The 16,819-nt window shown below is 36.1% G+C and overlaps 1 protein-coding gene and 1 pseudogene across 1 annotated transcript in view; one reads left to right on the top strand and one right to left on the bottom strand.

Moving 5' to 3' along the window:
- The first annotated feature begins 1,514 nt into the window (after positions 1–1,514).
- On the top strand, positions 1,515–4,979 carry LOC101705682 (eukaryotic peptide chain release factor GTP-binding subunit ERF3A pseudogene; annotated as a pseudogene).
- Positions 4,980–5,815: 836 nt separating this feature from the next.
- The window catches only part of LOC101705307 (arylacetamide deacetylase-like 2), a 36,724-nt gene continuing 25,720 nt past the window's right edge, over positions 5,816–16,819 (bottom strand). The window contains exon 5 of the mRNA XM_004834465.3: positions 5,816–6,632. Coding sequence (XP_004834522.1) covers positions 6,030–6,632 — 603 coding nt within the window. The 3' untranslated portion in view covers positions 5,816–6,029. The remainder of the gene's footprint in view (positions 6,633–16,819) is intronic.

The raw sequence follows: 16,819 nt of genomic DNA, 5'->3' as shown, positions 1-16,819 counted from the left end.
TAAAAATTCCATGTGACTCAGCCACGTGACTCAGCCACAACTATGGAAGCAACTTTCACAATCAGTAGCAGTTGGCAATCAGTAGCAGTTGGATAAATTTTGATGTGCATGTGAGAAAATGCATACATTTCTATGAACAAAACTGGAAAGGCAGACTGGAGAGAACTTATAAATAGTAAAAGAAGCTAGTAGAGAAAGCTTCCTTCTTACTGAAGAATATTTAAGCAACCATTAATACAATGTTAATAAAAATATGGAAGGTAAAGTCATTTTGATGAAGATAAGGAAAGAAGTGGGTAATGTTATTGGATAACTGAGAAAAGCTATTTCTTGTAAAGGGGAAAATAATTGACTAAATTTTACTTGTTTTCCAGTGTTTTATAAAAGGTAGAACTTTCAAGCAATTAAGTTTGACATTTAGCTGCAAGTATTAAAGTTATGACTTGGCTCCACTTGATTGGGTAAGATAAAATGCAAGAAGAAAAACATTAGTTACTATTAAACAATGAAATAAGTGAACCTTAAGGATTTGGAAAATTCTCCACCTAAGCATGTTGCAAAATATGAGAACACTAAGGGAATGGCACAGAGACCATTTGAGAAGAAGGTTAGTATAGATCACATATTGCAACAAAAACTTGATGTTATTTTGAAGACACTGGAGGATTCAACCAGGAGACGATTCAGAGATCATCAGGACTGCCATTCCTATAATAGGTCCCAAGGGCATGGTCCAAGAAGGAAAGGCTACCATCTAGACTGGAATAGAGGAGCTCCTTAAAGGTATAGGTGCAGGATCCCAGCCTAAGTGAGCCAAGTTGGAGGAAAGGACCACAGAGAGGCACCTGAGGACCAGAGGGCTATGCAGTGTGCTCCTATGGGCCACATTATGTAATATTTGTGATATTGTCATGCATGTTTAATTGTTCAGTTAATTATATAAAAATATATTGAAATGTTCAACCATATATTTTGTCTATTTCAACTTTTAATTTTGATGCTCATATCTGCCCCATTTTTTAAGTTTTGTGGTTAAACCCATATTTATATTTATGTTCTCTTACAGAATTAATACTTTTGTGATTATAAAATGATTTTCTGTATCCGTGGCAGTTTTTTACTGTGAAATTTACATTACCTGATATTAATAGCTACAATATAATTCTTTCTGGATTAATGATTGGTAGTATTTCTGCCTTTGTACTTATATAACTCTTTATATTTAAATATTTGATATTTAAAATTTGGGGGGGTAGGTGGTCTACACGCACACACGAGGAGGGGGAGGGGGGAGGAGGAGGGGGGGAAGGAGGAGGGGGGAGGAGGGGGGGAAGGAGGGGGGGAGGAGGGGGAAGGGGAGGGGGAGGAGGAAGATTGAACTCCCGCCGCCGCCAGCTCTGTCTTCTCCAGTGCAGAGTTCATATTAGAGCTCCCGCCGCGGCGACGCCAGAGATTGTGTCGCTAGGCGCTGGCCCGTCCATCTGGCTGGCTTTCCTGGGTCAGCGAGGCCTGCTCCTCCCCGGACGGACGCCCCGCCTCCATTCCCCGCTCTCTCTTCATCACACACACGGCCCCCACGATCATGGATCCCGGCAGTGGGGGCGGCGGGAGCAGTTGCGAGAGCAGTAGCAGCGACTCGGCGACCGACTGCTGGGACCTGGCGGGCATGGAAGCTCCCGGGCCTGGCCCTTGCGGCGGCGGCTCGGCGGCGGCGGCGGCGGCCGAGGCCCAGCGTGAGCACCTCAGCGCGGCCTTCAGCCGGCAACTCAACGTCAACGCCAAACCCTTCGTGCTCAACGTCCACACCGCCAAGTTCGTGCCGTCCTTCTTGCGCGGCTCGGCCCAGACACTGACACCCGCAGCCGGCGCCGCGGCCGATGTCAACCACGGAGCAGGCAGTGGCGCTGGAGGCCCCTTGGTACCTGTGGAATCCTCTGAAGAGCAACAGTCATTATTGTGTGAGGGTTCAAATTCAGCTGTTAGCATGGAACTTTCAGAACCTGTTGTAGAAAATGGAGAGACGGAAATGTGGGAGCTCAAAGAAGAAATAAATGAAGTAGAGCCAGGGGTTGGTTCCTCGGGGGATAGAAGGCCACCTGAGGAAAATGCCCAGGAAATGATGGAGGAGGAAGAGGAAATACCAAAACGGAAATCCGTGGCTGTACCGCCAGGGGCTCCTAAGAACGAGCATGTAAATATAGTATTCATTGGACATGTAGATGCGGGCAAGTCAACTATTGGAGGACAAATAATGTATTTGACCAGAATGGTTGAACATAAGGACCCTGGAAAAATCTGAAAGAGAAGCCAAAGAAAAAAACAGAGAAACTTAGTACTTGTCTTGGGCCTTAGACACAAATCAGGAAGAAAGAGACAAGGGTAAAACAGTAGAAGTGGGTCGTGCCTATTTTGAAACAGAAAAGAAGCATTTCACAATTCTGGATGCCCCTGGCCATAAGAGTTTTGTTCCAAATATGATTGGTGGTGCCTCTCAAGCTGATTTGGCTGTGCTGGTAATCTCAGCCAGGAAAGGAGAGTTTGAAACTGGATTTGAAAAAGTAGGACAAACCAGAGAACATGCAATGATGGCAAAGACAGCAGGTGTAAAACACTTAATTGTGCTTATTAATAAGATGGATGATCCAACAGTAAATTGGAGCAATGAAAGATATGAAGAATGTAAAGAGAAGCTAGTGCTATTTTTGAAAAAGGTTGGCTTCAATCCCAAAAAGGACATTCATTTTATGCCCTGCTCAGGACTGACTGGACCAAATCTCAAAGAGCAATCAGATTTCTGTCCTTGGTACATTGGATTACCATTTATTCCATATTTGGTTAACTTGCCAAACTTCAATAGATCAGTTGATGGACCAGTCAGGCTGCCAATTGTGGATAAGTACAAGGATATGGGCACTGTGGTCCTGGGAAAGCTGGAATCAGGATCTATTTGTAAAGGCCAGCAGCTTGTGATGATGCCAAACAAGCACAACGTGGAAGTTCTTGGAATACTTTCTGATGATGTAGAAACAGATTCTGTAGCCCCAGGTGAAAACCTCAAAATCAGGCTGAAAGGAATTGAAGAGGAAATTCTTCTAGGATTCATACTCTGTGATCGTAATAATCTCTGTCATTCTGGATGCACATTTGATGCCCAGATAGTGATTATAGACCACAAATCCATCATCTGCCCAGGATATAATGCGGTGCTGCATATTCGTACTTGTATTGAGGAGGTTGAAATAAAAACCTTTATCTGCTTGGTAGACAAAAAAATCAGGAGAAAAAAGTAAGACTCAACCTCGTTTTGTGACACAGGATCAAGTATTCATTGCTCGTTTAAAAACAGCAGGAACCATCTGCCTTGAAACCTTTAAAGACTTCCCTCAGATGGGTCGTTTCACCTTAAGAGATGAGGGTAAGACCATTGCAATTGGAAAAGTTCTGAAACTGGTTCCAGAGAAAGACTAAGCATTTTCTCGATGACCCTGCACAATACTGTGAGGAAAATTGACTGCAAAAGCCTACTTCACACCTCCTTCTCTTATTTTCTGCCCATTTATAAACCTCTCCCCATATTTTGCAAAAGAGAAAATTCATAGCAAAAGTCCACATTATGTCAGCTTTCTCATATTGAGAGCTCTGCTATGCCACTGTTGATTTTTTTCAGAAAAATCCGCCCCCCCCCCCCAATTCTCAAACTGCTTCTTTGGACAGATTTGGCAATAGCTTTGTAAGTAATGTGGACATAATTGCCTATAATAATGGAAACCATTTTTTAAATTTTTCATTTCACCCTTAGGCATAATTAGTCTTTTTTTCCCCAGGCAGATCATTCTGAGTGTGCGAGTGTGTGTGCACCTGTTACAGACAACTACCATGTTAATAAAATATTCAGTTTGAAAAAAAAATAAGTTTTTTTGAGTGAGGGATCGAACTCGGAACCTTGCACTTGTGAGGCAGGTGTGATGCCACTGAGGTAAATCGCTGGCCCAGATATTTAAATTTTGTTAATTGCTTTGGTGCAAACTTCTCTAGATTTGCTTTGTTCTCTTTTTTCTATTAGTTACTAAAAAATGAATTAAAATTTTCCACTATGGGTCCTTAGCCTTTGAGAATTTCTAAACGTCCCCATAAGAGTACACAGAGAAACTGAGATAATAAAAATTTTAAAAATCTATAGACAACATAATACAAGGAACTCAGCAAAACTTCACAGTGTCAATGTCTGGAACAATCCACCAACAACTGCAAAGGCTGTGTGGGATTAGCCTTCACTCAAGAGGAAGTACAGGAAGGGCAGAGGATATTTAACAGATCAGGATGTATCTAACATTTGAGGATCTGAAATCATAGTTACACATTTTGGGACAGCAGTTCAATCAGGCAGGGTTTTCTGTATACCTACAGTGGGTGAGTACAAGCTGTCCTAGATCCTTCTGAAGGGGCTGGAACAGTCTGGAAACTAGTATACCTCAGCACTCACCAATCAAGTCCTCTTCCACATCAGAGCTCCACACTAACAGCACACAGCTGGAAACAGGCTCTATCTAAATGGAGGAGTCCGGGAGGAGATGAAGATAATTACACTATGTGAACAAGAGGCAACATTTCACAAAATCAACAGAAGAGGCAGCTCGATAGTCACAGTGTTGAAAAGTATTTTGAAAATGTCAACTCCTAACTAAAAGTTAATGAACATCAAAAAATAAATAAGTTTAAATGTTACTTAAAATTAGTATAAGAGCAAATAATAAAAAGCAAAGTAACCTCTGTACAATGAAAGCACCCAAAGCAGATGAAAACTATGTTATAACGTTTTAAAATTAGTCTTTAAAACAATGACCTATGGTGAAGAACGTCATAAATAAGAACTATAAGAACTTATAAATGTATAAGCAAATGCAAAGAAAAAATTTTTTAATTAAATAATTTCAAATGTGGTGAAATTTTCCATAGAAGAAAACTAAAGGAAGGACATTTAACAGAAGAATTACTAAGACTATAATCCCAGAGGGTGTTCCTAAAATTTAAAAAATAAATTTTGAAATACTTGAAACTACCTATTGATGAGACAAACCATAACTGAATATATTCATCACCCAAGATTCATACTACTGTACTTCAGTTTGTTTTTACACAAATAAGTCTTTAGCTTCTTTATGCTTCTGCTCAATGAAAGCACCACAGAGGTCATATATTTTGGGGATTATTTTGAGATGAAATATTTGATAGGTTTTTGGAAAAGCTTTTCTTCACTCCATACACAGATGTACTTCAATATGAAGGATACATTTAGAATATATTCTTGCATTATAAATTTTATCTGGGTTTTTTTTTTAGAATTGATTGGCAATGTTTTCTAAAAATGGCCTTTGAAAGGTATCTACACCCTAATCCTAGTATACATTGCCTTATGTTGAAAAATGAGGACAATACTTGCAAATTAAGGATTTGAAGTACAGGAATTAACCTGAATTATTTAGGCTAAGCCCTAAATTAAAAGTACCTGTATGTTTTAATTGGGAGACAGATAGAGAGTTGACACAAGTAGAGGAGAATGCCGTGTGACGATGGAGTGGAGATTGAGTGAAGATGTTGGCTACAGTCAAGGAAAACGAGCAATCAGAAGATAAAAGAAGAGCAGAGCTTATTCAAGAGCCCTCAGAGGGAGTGTGGCTCTTGCCAATGCCTTGACTTTGGCCCATATATATTAATATTGGACTTTAAATTTGCAGAAAACTAACAGAATAAATTTTTTTCATTTTGAGCCACCAGTATTGTTTTGTTTGTAATTTGTTACGGGAAACTAATACAAAGCTCTGCCATAATTACAACAAACTCAAAGCAAGGAGAAAAAAGACTGAACCACTTTATATACAATGTCTGTAAATCAGAAAATTTAATAACTAATGACACAAAGTAATCATTATACCTAATTCAAGTCTGGACATAACACAAATTACATTGTTCTTTTCACAACAATTACAAAGTGTCACAAACTAAAATTCAGAGATACATGCATTATACACTTATAAATTCTTATCCAGCCAACCAGTATACATATCTTTTATCCTAAGACCTAGGTGTAAATAAAATGGTGCTGTCATATATGATAAAGCACCATGGATTCCATCCTCAATATGCTCATGAGCTACTTGAATGCCAACATTCCGAAGTCTTGAAACGTACATAAGTCCATCATCTCTAAGAATATCATATTGGCAGGTAAGGATATAGGTCAGTGGCAAATTCTGTAACTGAGAATCATTGGCCAACAAAGGTGATGCTCTGTAATCCATAAGTGCTGGAAATGAATAAGCAGATCTTCCAAGAATTGGTTCAGTGTAAACATGGTCCTTTCTAAACTTCTCAGGAAGAAGAGTACTCCAGTTAACAAACTTAAAGAGATGTCTGGATTCCACAGGCATGTGTTGGTTTTTTCTCATTGCCTCTGGAAGGGCTTCATCCTTGGTGAAATACAAACTCACAAGTTTTATGGTTATGTCCCTTGTCAGCACTATACCATGCTCATTTTCTCGGTGAGCAGGCAAATAAGTATCAATCATTTGTAAGCCAGGGTAAAGTAAAGCTTGTATTTTGATTTTATGTTTTATTTCAGGATCATTCTGCACCTGAAAAAAATGATACTTTTTTAAGGCAAGGTTTACAAAACACCAGAAGTAGAATTTTAAAAGTTAAGCAATCATGAGGTAACTCTAAATGAATTGATTGTTATGACTTGTATCTAGATGTCCCCCCCAAAACCTCATGTCTAATAGGTGAGGCTTTTCAGAGGTGCCTGGATCTAGGGTGTGTGAATATGGATTGAGGGTGTCTGATATCTGGATTAGTCCCCTGTTGGATTGTCATAGTTCTGCTGTGGCTAAATGGGTTCACTGAAGAGGGAAGCCCTACACTGGGTATGAGTGGCAGCAATCAATAGGCTTGTAGCCTGGATGGAATATAGAGGGATTAAAAGCAGTGTGGTGCTTCTTCCTGCTTCCCATGCCATGGACTGTTTCTCCTCTACAACGCCCTTCTCCCTTGTCCCCCTGCCTTGGATCCAACCAACTATGGACTGAAACCTCTTCAAAATTTGACCCAAAATAAACATTTTCTCCTTCACCTTGTGGATATTGGGTATTTTCTTCCAGAAATGAGAAAGTCATAAGACATTAATATTGCAAATCATACTTATTTTATATATATATTTATTTATTTCACTGACATGAAAGTGTCAAGTCACTTAAACATAAAAGTTTTTAAAATATTTGTTGAGTGTTTGAGATACAAAGAGTAAATATAAGACAATGGATGGAGATATAGAGATATAGAAAAAAGTAATATAGGTGAGGGATACATACAAAGATTTTATCAAGATCAACAATGAATGAAAGTAATTCATGTTAAATATAATATGCCTAGAGGAAATTGATAGTCTATATAAATTTGTAAAAGTTCTTCTTGACTGAAACCAATCAAATGGATGGAAGTAATAAACTACTAAATAATATTATTTTATTTTAAAGTTTGAAAATATTAAAACTTTTGAATATTTTTAAACATGTAAAGCTATTTTAAAATAATCTTTTTTTTTTTACCATCAGCCAGGCATTCTCAATTCTGTACTGTTATGGTTTATTTCTTGATGTTCCTCTAAAGCCTCATGGGCTCATAGGTGAGGCTTTTTAGAAGACATTGGATCATGGGGGTGTGACACTCATCAGTGGATTAATTCATATCAGTGCATTAATTCAGTGATAAATTTATATCTAAATGTGATTTGGAGAGGTAAAGCCTTGTCAGAGGAGGTTGGTCACTGAAGGACACAGCCGGAAAGTTGTATCTTTATCCCTCCTCCCTTCATCTCTCTCTCTCCACTTCCTGCTGCCATGCAGCTGCTTTTTCCCTGCTACATCTCTCCACAATACCGCCCTTCCTTGGAGCCAGCTGGAACTCTTAACTTGAAACCTCTACTATCTTAACCAAATTCAATTTCCTCCTTAGAGTTGTGGATGTCATTATTGTGTCTCAGTCAGGAGAAAATAAATAAGACACATATAGTACATTTTCAGAAGAATTAAAATACAAAGGTACACAGAATAAATTGGAGGAGAACAATTATAAGGAACTTATTTTCTGAAAAAATGGTGAAGTGTTTGTTAAAACAAAGGAAGAGAATTGTGAAAAAAAATCCTGTTAATGCTCACAAAGTTTTATGTGAAAGAGAAAAAATGTGGACTCTTTGATGAAGTGCTCCTCTCTCCAGAGATGAAGGACATCTTTAAGGCTTCATTTAGATGAACTCAAACTAATCACCCAAGAAATTTCTCACTTTGTGTCTAGCATCTGCAGTAATGACTCCTGAACAAACGAAAATACTTGTACTGTTCCAACTGAAAAGCTCAGGGCCAGAAAATGTACTCCTAAGTCAACCTCACATCACAGTAAGTGGCTTAACCCAAAGAGTGGAAACTCAAAAGGCACCACAGAAAAGGAAATGGTGTCATCTCCAAAATGCACTCCTATACTATCAAGATTTCCAATTCTAGATAGAAATGAGTCAAGACAAAGTTTACTGACAGAAAGTTCCCCAGATCCCCAATTACTCCCTAGTGTCCTTAGGGAGGTGACTTACTAATCAAATAAGATTACCATCAACATCCCACCCTCAGACATTTCACCCTCAATCTCACAAATTAAAGGGGAAAAACATACCATATACACAGAGATGGGGCAAGAAGAATCCAGCAATATCCTTACCTAAGCTTAGCCTTTTTTTTCTGAAATGTCTATGACATTGTTTTTCACACAGATGTGTCATTATTTTCCCCACTATGTTCTCCTATTATGCATTTGTTGATTTACCATTCAGTGCTTTCTTCTCTCTCTAAGAACTGCAAAGCTTAGCCCAAAGTCCACTCTATTCTGGTGAAACAGCGCCCACTGTCCAGGTTCTTCAACATTGGCAGACTAGAAAGGTTTATTCAAGTGATATATAATCAATGTGGTGTGAATCCTTTAAGATATTTTCTACACATTTAATATGTATCCATATGTATATATGTGTGATTACATATGTCAAAGTCTAATCAAAGGAAACTTTCTCTAAACCCTAAAGTCTTTTACTTCTTTCAGTCCAAGTATCATTTCCCTTTACAAAAATATATACAATTGATCTTTCTACTTGATTTGCATTCCACAAACACTGGTATGATGTTTAAATTATAATTTTTCCTTTTAGTGCAACTATCATAATAAAATGCTTAATGTAGTATGAAATAATATAGAAATAAATGAATCATTATCTCTATTTAGTTTATGATTTTTAACAAAGCACTATCCCTGTAACTTGAGATAACTGGATGCAAAAAGCAGTAACAACTACATGATAAATAGGTTCTAAAAATAATATTGAATTATTGAGCTATCTATAATTTAGATCTTCCCCCTAGATCTACTTAGGCTCAAAGACAAGCAGCTAATGACAATGTAAAGGTTCAAATAAACACAAATACTGAACCACATTAAGCATTGAATGTAGTTTTCTATAATAATGCACTTGAATATCATATGCATGGATATTTATTCCTTGTTTTGTGGGCAACTGAAATGTACCAGAGTATAAAATGTTTATGACGGTTATCTCACGATCTTATGACAAGAAAAGGAAAAGAACTAAAGTAACAATTTGAAAAAGTAGGAATGCAACCAACTCTGGTAGTATCTTCAAAGTTTATACATTTGTAGCTATACTTATTAATTTAAGTCTTTTTTACTTTTTTAGTATGATATAGACCTTTGAGTAGATCAATAATGAAAAAAATTATGGAAGATTAGCAACGAAGTTCATCCATATTTTTAATTACTTATATTAACTGAGAATTGTTTTACTGAGAATACAGTGATATTCATTTGAATATACCTTTTGTACTTAAAGGATATGAACCCTAGCTTCTAATATTTTCATAAAAATTCTCCCATGTAAGTCATTACCGCTGCCCCTCCTTTATTAAGCCACGGAGTTTGAAAAACTATTCAAGTTATGGGCTATGACCCTGGTAGTACTGTCACCAAGAGGGTAGTTTATTAACATCACGGTGATGATCAATCTCCAAGTTGTATGGCTGAGAATGAAATTCAAGACTAGTTCATCAAACATTTCTATGCCATGATACAAAGGTAGGAGTGAATGTGGAAAACTCATTTTCACTTCTACACCACATTTTTTTTTCTTTTTTGGCCAGTACTGGGGATCAAACTCAGGACCTTGTGCTTGTGAGGCAGGCAGCAGCACCACTGAGCTAAATCCCCAGCCCTACACCACATTTTTTGTTCATGAATGACCACAGGAGTAGTTACATAGATTTTGGGAGAAAAGCCCAAGAATGAGTGTTTCATAACATTCTACCCCACCCAGAGGGGACTGTGTGAGTCCACAACTCACTTCAAACTCCATTCTAATCATTAATCTACTGTGAAGAACTACGGTTGGTATAAAGACTATTCCAGGAAATCTGAAGCAATAATGATCCTCTTCTTCTCCCGAAAAGTGCTGCCACCAGTCACAAGGGCATGACACTTTCCTAGAGCAGGGTGGGTACTCCTCCCAGGGGGCTGCACTGGAGTTTCTGCACTTAGCTCCTCATCATCCACTGTCCTCATCCCAGTCATTGGCTTACAAGGGACCCTACCACCTAGCCCTCTGATTTGGGTGTGTGTTATTCAAGTGTCCACTCCAGTTCACTTGCTGCTTGTCATGCACAGAAGGATATATGTATGCAAACTTAGTAACTTGGTACTTGAAGAATTTCTGTATTGCTAGGGATAAGTCTTGTTCATCACTCAACATATCTGTTATTTTCAATACAGACTTCCCAGGTTCACAGCAACTGTGACACCATCCTCACTAATATCCTTTTCCATCTACCCCAACACCATACCTCAAACCCAATTCCACTGATACACAGGTTGTCCATGAATATTTGGGTAAAAACAGATGACCATAAATAAATTCCAATGAGAGGTCTTTGGTTTTATCCTAGGACCCAGGTCTAGCCATGCTGGAAGCTAGAGAATTTCCACACAAGAGAACCTTCAAAGTCTCTAGCTGACCAACCAGCTCTCCTGTTGATGGCTTCATTCTGTCCTTTCCTGTTTCCTCAAAAATCTCACTTTCTATTTTACCTCTAAATATAAGGACAAGAAAACAGAGTATTGGAGTCAAAACTCCCAGATATAGTATTCAATCAACTGTTAAGGAAGAACCTAAAATCAGTGTTTTTACTCTCATATCTATAACATATTAACTCTATGACCTTAAAAAGTAACGTAACCTTATAAAACCATCTGATATTTAGAATTGATATAGCAGTAAATAAAATAGAATATGTGATTTTTGTGAGAGTGAAAGAAGTATTTACAGTACAGCCTTGGGTATATCATAAGCACTAAGTAAGTTTTGACATTATTTAATATTGTCATTGAAAGAAATGTGAAAGTAACCCAGTGACTTATTATTGGAATGCTTCAGAAAAATATATTGATCAACCAGCAAGTAAAGCACAGGAAACACTGGGTGGGCTCTATTTGTTTTTTTGAGTATATTGAGGGGTTTTCTGCACAACCATCTTAATAACACACATGTAAGCTACAGCCATAGCTCAGACCTCAGAAGCCCTCTGGAAAAAAAAAGTCACCCAAACCCATTTTTGACAATAGGGGATCACTGTCATACATGCTTCTTCACCATTTTAATAAATTAAATCAATTTAGCGTGTCTCCTACTTCCCTACTATTTTCATTTTAAATATTTTTCTTGAATAAGTGCTGTTTGACTACTCTCATCTCCACTTGCAAACACAGGCTCAGTTCCCAGAAGCTTACCTAGGATCAGAACTTATCCACTGTTGGGAAATCATAATTGCTAATGTTCAGTCAGCATTTTCCATAAGTGAAACAGTCTGATCAGTATTTTATATTCAGTTTCCTCTTATATCCATCAAAATACTGTCCTCCTATTCATGCTACTTGACTCTTCTTTTTTCATTTCTCTCCAAATCAAATTCCATCTCTTTTTATTTTACAAATCCATCCATCTTTTGTCATTCCCACTGTTACCATCTTAGTTCATAATATTGTATTTATTGCTGAAAAGTGCAATTATTTTTAATGTTCTGTTTTCCACAATGTGCCACATTCTAAAAATCTCTTCTGATCGGTAAAAGTAGTGCTGTAATTCAAATGTGATTAAAAGTTTTCAATAGTTTTAAAATACCCTTAGATTCGGGTTAAAAAAAAAAAATCTTACAATGCCCTTCCCTAATTTAACCCAATCAAACTCTCTAATTTCATCTTTCACCATACTTTCCTCTTTTTATCTGATGTGGCATTAATGGGCTTCTGTCATTTCTTTGGCTCACAGCTCGCTGAAATAATCTGTGGCTACATAAACAGGGAGGGAACAAAATGAATTCACCCACACCCATCTCAGGCAAACAGGTAAACCAGCTATACATGTTCTAAAGATGAATAATCAGTTGCACCTGGTCCAGAGGGATTGAGTTACAGTATCCTTATTTATTTTCTAAAGTTTCTCCACAGAGATAATTAAAGATATTCTGAGATATTCTGTATTCTGTATACAATGAGCCTGGTTAAAGAAAGTTGCTACTCAAATAAAATAGGTTAAAGAGAGTCAACAAAATCAAACATTGAAATATTCTAAAGAACAGAAAAAGAAGACAGGAGGGAGATAAATGTGATGCCAGAGGTTTGGAAATACAGAGCTTATTCAAAAAATATATTGTGCCAGATTCCAAATAACTTAACTTGCCTAGTTGGGAATGCATATGTGCAACAAATATTTGTTGTGAGCACTATATTGTAGCTGTGTGTAAACTGCTCCAGCTAATAAGTATAGAGACAAAGTAGAATAAGTTTGCATGGAGGAATTTCTGGACTTTATTGACCATCCATGTGTATATAGATTTTGAGCACAAGACAGTGTCTTGTTGGAAAATACAAATTTGAGAGCCTACAGCAGATAAATCAGAGCTGAAGCCATTAGATCAAGAAGACAGTGGAAACAGAATAACCAAGGCTTATACTGTAAGAAATATCTGATTTAACAGAGTGTACAGGGAAAAGATTGGTGTCACATAAAATTGGATGGAAAAGAGGGAAGAAGAGAAGAAAGAGAGGGTGCTATTACAGGCATCATGGGAAGAAAGTTTTTTAAGATAAAAGTTGGCAATTGTTGTAAATGATGAAAATAAGTTATTTAAAATGAGAATGGCAGTGGAAATTTCTTTAGATTAAGAAGAAAATATCATTCATAAAATTAATCCCAGGAAGTTCAGAGGATGGCCAGAGCAAAGTACAAAGACTAAAGAGGGTATGCATTGTGAGCATGCAAAAGAGGCAGTACAATTTAACCTAACTAAAGTTAAGTATGGAAAGAAGACTGACAGAATACATGTAAGAAAGCCTGAATGTATGCTAAAATCATAAAGCAAATAAAATTAGATTTTGAAAGTATTAGAAAACAAAGAAATAACTTCTAGAGAAAGATCCCTGAGAAGCTGAGATTACCTGAGAATCCAGCAGAGATCTAGAGATGACTTGGGATCATAAATGAAACAAAGAGAAGATTATAAATATTAACACAGTCACAGGAAATTTATTTGATGGTTGTTTTGTTGGTCTGTTGGTTTTGTAGCTACTACAGCCTGGTGTCCTTTTGTCTATTATCTTTATTTTTAAAAATAAACATGAATCAACACTAATCTTATATTAGAGTTCTCTTGAAAGAGAAAGAAAGATCAGTGTATGTGAGAAGGAGAGATTCTTTACATATTACCTTCATCTGGATGTTATAAATGTATCTTGCCCTTAAACTCATAGGGGGAAAAACTGGCTACTTAATGAAAATAGTACTTCATTAAAATCATCCTCACCACACTTACGGACCACTTTGAGACTAAAATTCCATAGCACCAAAAAAGATTTAATTTCTTTATTTGAGTGATGTTAAGGATATAAGTTAGTGATAAATTTATTACTTGTTATCACCAGTGGTGAAGGAAAAAAAAAACAATTACCTAAATCTTAAAACATAAAATAATGTTGGTTAAATTTTTTATGTCAATTTTAGTGTAATAATTTTAAAACCATATACAATTTCAGATTGCATATGTTAAAAAGATGTATAAGTTATTCAGATTTTAAGAAGTGTTTAATTTAGAAATCTTATTAAGGTCCATTTTGCCCTGAGATGAGGATATACATCCTAAGATAAGTTGGATAGACACTTTCAGAGGAATCCTGATACAAGACTCAAATACATATTTCTACTTTTAAAGGACTTCAGGTGCTATTTATAATACTGAGGTGTTGTGACTGCAAAGACAAAAAAAAAAATGGCAGAAACTAGCATATGTACTAAGGACAATCACCCCACATCCAAGGATGTTTTATTCCAACTGTGTATTTTTAAACCAAATCATAATTTGTAGTTTCTGATTGACATTTGTGATTTTAAAATATTGAAAATGCAATATTTTTATTTTGAAAGTATCAAATATGTAAGATCTTTAAATATGGTATAGCTATACCATAGAAATATTATTGAAAATAATACACAATTGTAAGTTGTCATTTGTATATAAAGCTGCCCTACCATCCTATAAAAAATGATCCAAATTAGTTATGGTGTATTTAGAAAGGCCTCACCTATAAATCTGATTACCTATGTAATCATATCAATCATATCAATCTTTTTAAATTGCCTATATATTAAAATGTATACTTTTTAAAAGTCTAGGAGAGTAGAATTTAATAATAATCAAAACTACACAAAATTCACATTTTATCTGAAATTAAGAATATATCTGTGAGCCTAGGTAAATAAAAAAATACACAGATTGCCTTAAAATAAAATATAGTTATGAGTGGACTTACATATGATGATTGAATTTAGGAAATATTTGTTTCTTTCAATTAAAGAATTAAAGATTAAAGAAAATTCTTTTGACTATAGTGATCATACAGACCACTGTGATTATAAAGTGGGAGAAGTGATTTCAGTGTACATTGTGTAGTGTTGCCAGAAAATCTTGGCATCATAGGTGAAAGGTATTCATTCCCTTTCAGTGATGAAAATATAACTGAAAAATGGGAGAACCTGCACAAAGGAAAGTTACAGGGTAATCTACAGGTCTTCATAATCCATGATAATATTTTCTTTCTTTTCTTTCCTTTCTTTCTTTCTCTTTCTTTCCTTCTCTTCCTCTCTCCCCTTTCTTTCTTTCTTTCTTTCTTTCTTTCTTTCTTTCTTTCTTTCTTTCTTTCTTTCTTTCTTTCTTTTCTTTTCTTTTCTGTGCTTGGATCAAACCCAGGGCCTATGCATTGAGCTGCATTTCAAACCTCTTTTTTGTTTTTTGATGAAAACGTCTCTCTAAGTGGCAGATGGGGCTTGAATTTGCAACCCTTCTAGTTCAGCTGCCAAGAGTGCATGGATTACAAGAACTTGGTGCCATTCCCCTTCCATGTACAGTTTATAATGTAACTCATGCAGAAGGTTTAGTAGTCCAAGAAAAAGGAAGAGAAGGTAAAGGAATCACTTTTTAACATGTAACTTAAACACACCAAGATGTGAATTTTCAGCTGTGTTTTCAGCATAAAAGTCTGAACAGATAGACAAAAAAGTTGAGTAAATACTACCTTTTGTATAATTAATTAACCCATGGAATAGAATAATGATACATTTTAATTAACTTGAAATGTATTTGTACTACATTACAGATTCTACTGAGAATGATCACACTTTGTTGCCTATGTTAATATATAGTATTTTCCTGCTGGAAAGCTGTAAGGTAGGTCTTCACATCTTCATAAATCTCTATGGCTAACATCTTATCATCATTTAAGTATTCTTTAAATGCATAGCCAAGGAAATGTAAAAATTTGAAAGGAGAAATTACAGGTTTGCCAATGTGTTGCTTGATCATGATTCAATATTGTTGGACAGGTCTCAGGATCTCTACATCCACACAACTGGTTTCAGATGAAACTGAAGATTGGATTGCTAGACAACTTGGAATAACAATTAATATAATAAACCCAAAGTAGGCCTTTCTTCAATTTTCACTGCCCATCTCACTTTCTCCCAACTCCAGGAAAATACTTTAACTAAATGACATATTTTTTAAAATGCGCAGAAAGTTGACCCTGGAAATCAGCAAATCTAATGGTTTACAAACTTTTTTATATGGAAATGAAATCCACTTTTATTTTCCTCTTGAGAAAATTTATAAATAACTCTAAACAAGAATGGAATTAAAGTGGAATAGATTTGGCTGATGCTATCACTGCCATGGTAGGGTAACAATAGAATTTTATGTGTCTGATATTATAGATTAATATATACAAGTATATATACTAACATAAATTATACATGCATATAAAAACATGACATATATGTATGTGTCTACATAAACTTCTAAGTGCTCCAAATCTGAGTATTTTATAAGGGAAAAGACATTAAAACAAATACATACATACATACATACCTGGCATATAAAACCTTTTGATTTAAATTTTTATAAAAGTAAAGAGCAGTATTTCTTTACAAGAAGTCTGAAGAAGACTAATTTGTCATGTTTTCTTAGAAAACTAATAGTAGAGAAAGTTTCCATAATGTGCAAACATCAGGAAAAAGATAGCAATCTTTGAAAATATCAAAATCATGAAAGATCTTCAAGAAAGGCTGGCAAATGATGTATACTAGACAGATTTTCCATTGCTGAGAAAAAAAAGC

The sequence above is a fragment of the Heterocephalus glaber genome, unplaced genomic scaffold (genome assembly GCF_053883595.1).
Source record: "Heterocephalus glaber isolate CG9 unplaced genomic scaffold, H.glaber_assembly_v1.0 deba00001504, whole genome shotgun sequence".
NCBI classification, from domain to species: Eukaryota; Metazoa; Chordata; class Mammalia; order Rodentia; family Bathyergidae; genus Heterocephalus; species Heterocephalus glaber.
The sequence above is the reverse complement of the archived record's forward strand: the minus strand, read 5'-3'. Positions and strand labels throughout refer to the sequence as shown.